At 32.7% G+C, this 2,606-nt stretch overlaps 1 protein-coding gene across 1 annotated transcript; it reads right to left on the bottom strand.

Moving 5' to 3' along the window:
- Positions 1-230: 230 nt before the first annotated feature.
- Positions 231-1,884, bottom strand: LOC139904506 (bidirectional sugar transporter SWEET14-like). Its single transcript, XM_071886423.1, has 6 exons — positions 1,739-1,884; positions 1,527-1,563; positions 1,196-1,406; positions 933-1,094; positions 674-793; positions 231-595 (listed from the first exon to the last, which is right to left on the bottom strand). Exons 1-6 carry the CDS (start codon positions 1,791-1,793, stop codon positions 326-328), a joined length of 855 nt encoding a protein of 284 aa, XP_071742524.1. The 5' UTR covers positions 1,794-1,884; the 3' UTR covers positions 231-325.
- Positions 1,885-2,606: the final 722 nt, after the last annotated feature.

Genomic DNA, 2,606 nt, shown 5'->3' with positions numbered 1-2,606 from the left:
GTCTATAGATTCAGCTGGTCAAAAACCCGGGCACTTGAAGTTTTATTCCACGACAACAAAATGACAAAAAAAACATTAATTAAATTAATACGCCAACTTATAGCAAACTAACATTAAATATAGGAAAAAACACATTTATATAGAAAATCAAATTCATTTATATATCAAATATGTTACGGAACAATACAACGGTACTTACGTTAGGTAAGAAAAAAACGTACAGTCTAAGCGAAACTAAGATAAAACTTGTGATTAATTAGAAGTGTACGATTATTTATAGGGAAGAGTACACTTGACATCATACCAAAATTATTTAGGATCAATCTCAAGCTGCAACTTCAATGGTATGATTAGTAACAATTGGACTACGAACAAAGTGGGAATTTGGAACATTTTCTGAGCGTACGAGCGCGTTTAGCTTCACCATATCAATTGAGGTTCGATCTTTTATGTCAGGGACTCTCGGTTCGTCCATTGAACTCATTCTCTCTTTAAATTCGGTGATTTTATCATCGATGATCGGTTTCTTGTTCTTGTACACGAAGTAAAGTATAATCTGAAGTACACCAAAGGTGAATCCAAGCGTATTTGGTATCTGTATAAAGTAAATATATCGTTAGAATTTTAGGGAAACGAACGAATTTGAAGTTATTTTTCAAATTATTTTTCATACTGCGATGTTGAAATCTCCAAGAAGTAGACCGTAGAAGAACCACATCACTGCGCTAAGTGTGAGAGCGAGCGACAGAAGTATAGGCATGTATTCGACACTTTTTGTCTTGATCACTTGTCTCTACAAAAATAAAAAAATATTTCATCATACATGTCAAAGTCAGAAGGATAATATTATTTATGTTCAGACATTTTCATCGTACCAAATTAATTGTATGGACATATAAAATAGAGGTTTGTCTTCTGTTTTTTGTACTTACCACGACTCCTAAAGGTGCGACAAATACGCACAATGAAAATATGAGGCAGATCCATCCGACTATCACACCACGCTTAGCGCCTTTTGCAAGGAATTCAGTTAAGAGAACAATCAATCCGAATCCAACAATTATGAACAAGGTGATCAACTTCAAACTTTCAATCTGCACATGAATCAATGTTTCCGAATTCATTAGAAACTCAAAGGTCATCAAAACACAAGATATATGCAAATTAATTAAGTTACACATGTTCGTATACGTACCCTAGCCTTCTTTGGTGCATACAAGACAAAAACACAGAGATAAAAGGTTTGTATGACAATTCCAACGGAGTTGATGGTGATCAAAAGCATCGCGTTACCCTTTAGCAAAGCGTAGTAGATCCAGAGCATAGCACTAAACAATCCCACAACGTAAGGTATTGATTGAAACCCCTCTGTAGATTTCTTCTTGTAAACTTTATAGAACGTCGGCCTGCATGATTATTACAAAGCTAAATTGATTAGGAAATTGTAAATTTATTATGATACAAGAACTAGCTTAGAGCATGCAATTAAAGGTGATTTAAGATGAAAAGAGGATTCAGGAACTTACAATGGTGAAAGAAACACCATGAAGGAGACAATATTGCCTACAATAGAAAAATAAACATGCATATATTATTACGGAGTAATTAGGTAGCTAGATTTTGGTTTAGGGTTTATTACGTGCATGGCGAGTAACCCTAAAGAATTCCATGCATGCAAAGTTGATTTTTAATATAGTAAATTGAATGATCTTTATATGATTGTGAGAGAAAGAGGTACCCATAAGGCCAAAAGCAAGAGTAAGGTGAGGAAATTGACCAGCAATCATCATCATTTTAAAATCAAGTGAAATCACACACTCAACACCACCAGTTAAAAGAGAAGTGCTAGCTTGAGGTTTTGTAGCTGCTCCTTGTTGGTATTTTGTGATGAGTGGTGAATAAAAAAATGAAGGAGTGTGTAGTTTATATAGGAGGATTCAAGATGGTGGGATCCCCCACGCATTATGCAAATCATTGTTTTGTTTTATATAAAATAAAATGACATAATCAATAGTTTTGATGAAATGAACTGTAACAAGTGGATGGTAAGCTGCGCCTTGTTGTTGATGCCCGGAATAACGACTCGTTGGTGTGTGCTTTTTTTTTGGAATCGATCGATGGGTAATTATGAAGAAACGAAAAATAAAATAGTTGAGGATAAAACTTCAAATAGTAATCATCAATAACTTACAAAAAATACATATCAATTTCTAGCAAGAAATATATATATAAGCTTGAGTTATCATCTACCAGTTTCAGCTATAAGCCTAGCTATAAGCTAATTTTGTACGTATATTAATAGAACTTTGAATATGTTTCTATAACCATGATGCACGAATGTAATGCCAAGCCTAATTGGAGTATGCTTCTAATGTTAAGCTAGCATTCATAAAGAGGAATATTTTCAGGTGTACGTATTTATTGAAAACTTCATAATCGAATAACTTGAAGACGTAATTAACCATACTATTTTAATTTTACTTGTCCGGCCTAATGTCACCTCCATACCGATATATATATATATATATATATATATATATATATATATATATATATATATATATATATATATATATATATATATATATATATATATATATATATAT

The sequence above is a fragment of the Rutidosis leptorrhynchoides genome, chromosome 4 (genome assembly GCF_046630445.1).
Source record: "Rutidosis leptorrhynchoides isolate AG116_Rl617_1_P2 chromosome 4, CSIRO_AGI_Rlap_v1, whole genome shotgun sequence".
Lineage (NCBI taxonomy): Eukaryota > Viridiplantae > Streptophyta > Magnoliopsida > Asterales > Asteraceae > Rutidosis > Rutidosis leptorrhynchoides.
This window is presented reverse-complemented; position numbering and strand designations above follow the sequence as displayed.

What these genes read in the sequence shown, in the direction of transcription:
- LOC139904506 (XM_071886423.1), bottom strand. Translation starts at nt 1,793, where the DNA reads ATGATGATGATTGCTGGTCAATTTCCTCACCTTACTCTTGCTTTTGGC. An exon ending in TCTTGCTTTTGGCCTTATGG is followed by an intron (nt 1,564 to 1,738) that starts GTACCTCTTTCT and finishes TTTCTATTGTAG; the next exon opens with GCAATATTGTCTCCTTCATG. An exon ending in ATGGTGTTTCTTTCACCATT is followed by an intron (nt 1,407 to 1,526) that starts GTAAGTTCCTGA and finishes ATAATCATGCAG; the next exon opens with GCCGACGTTCTATAAAGTTT.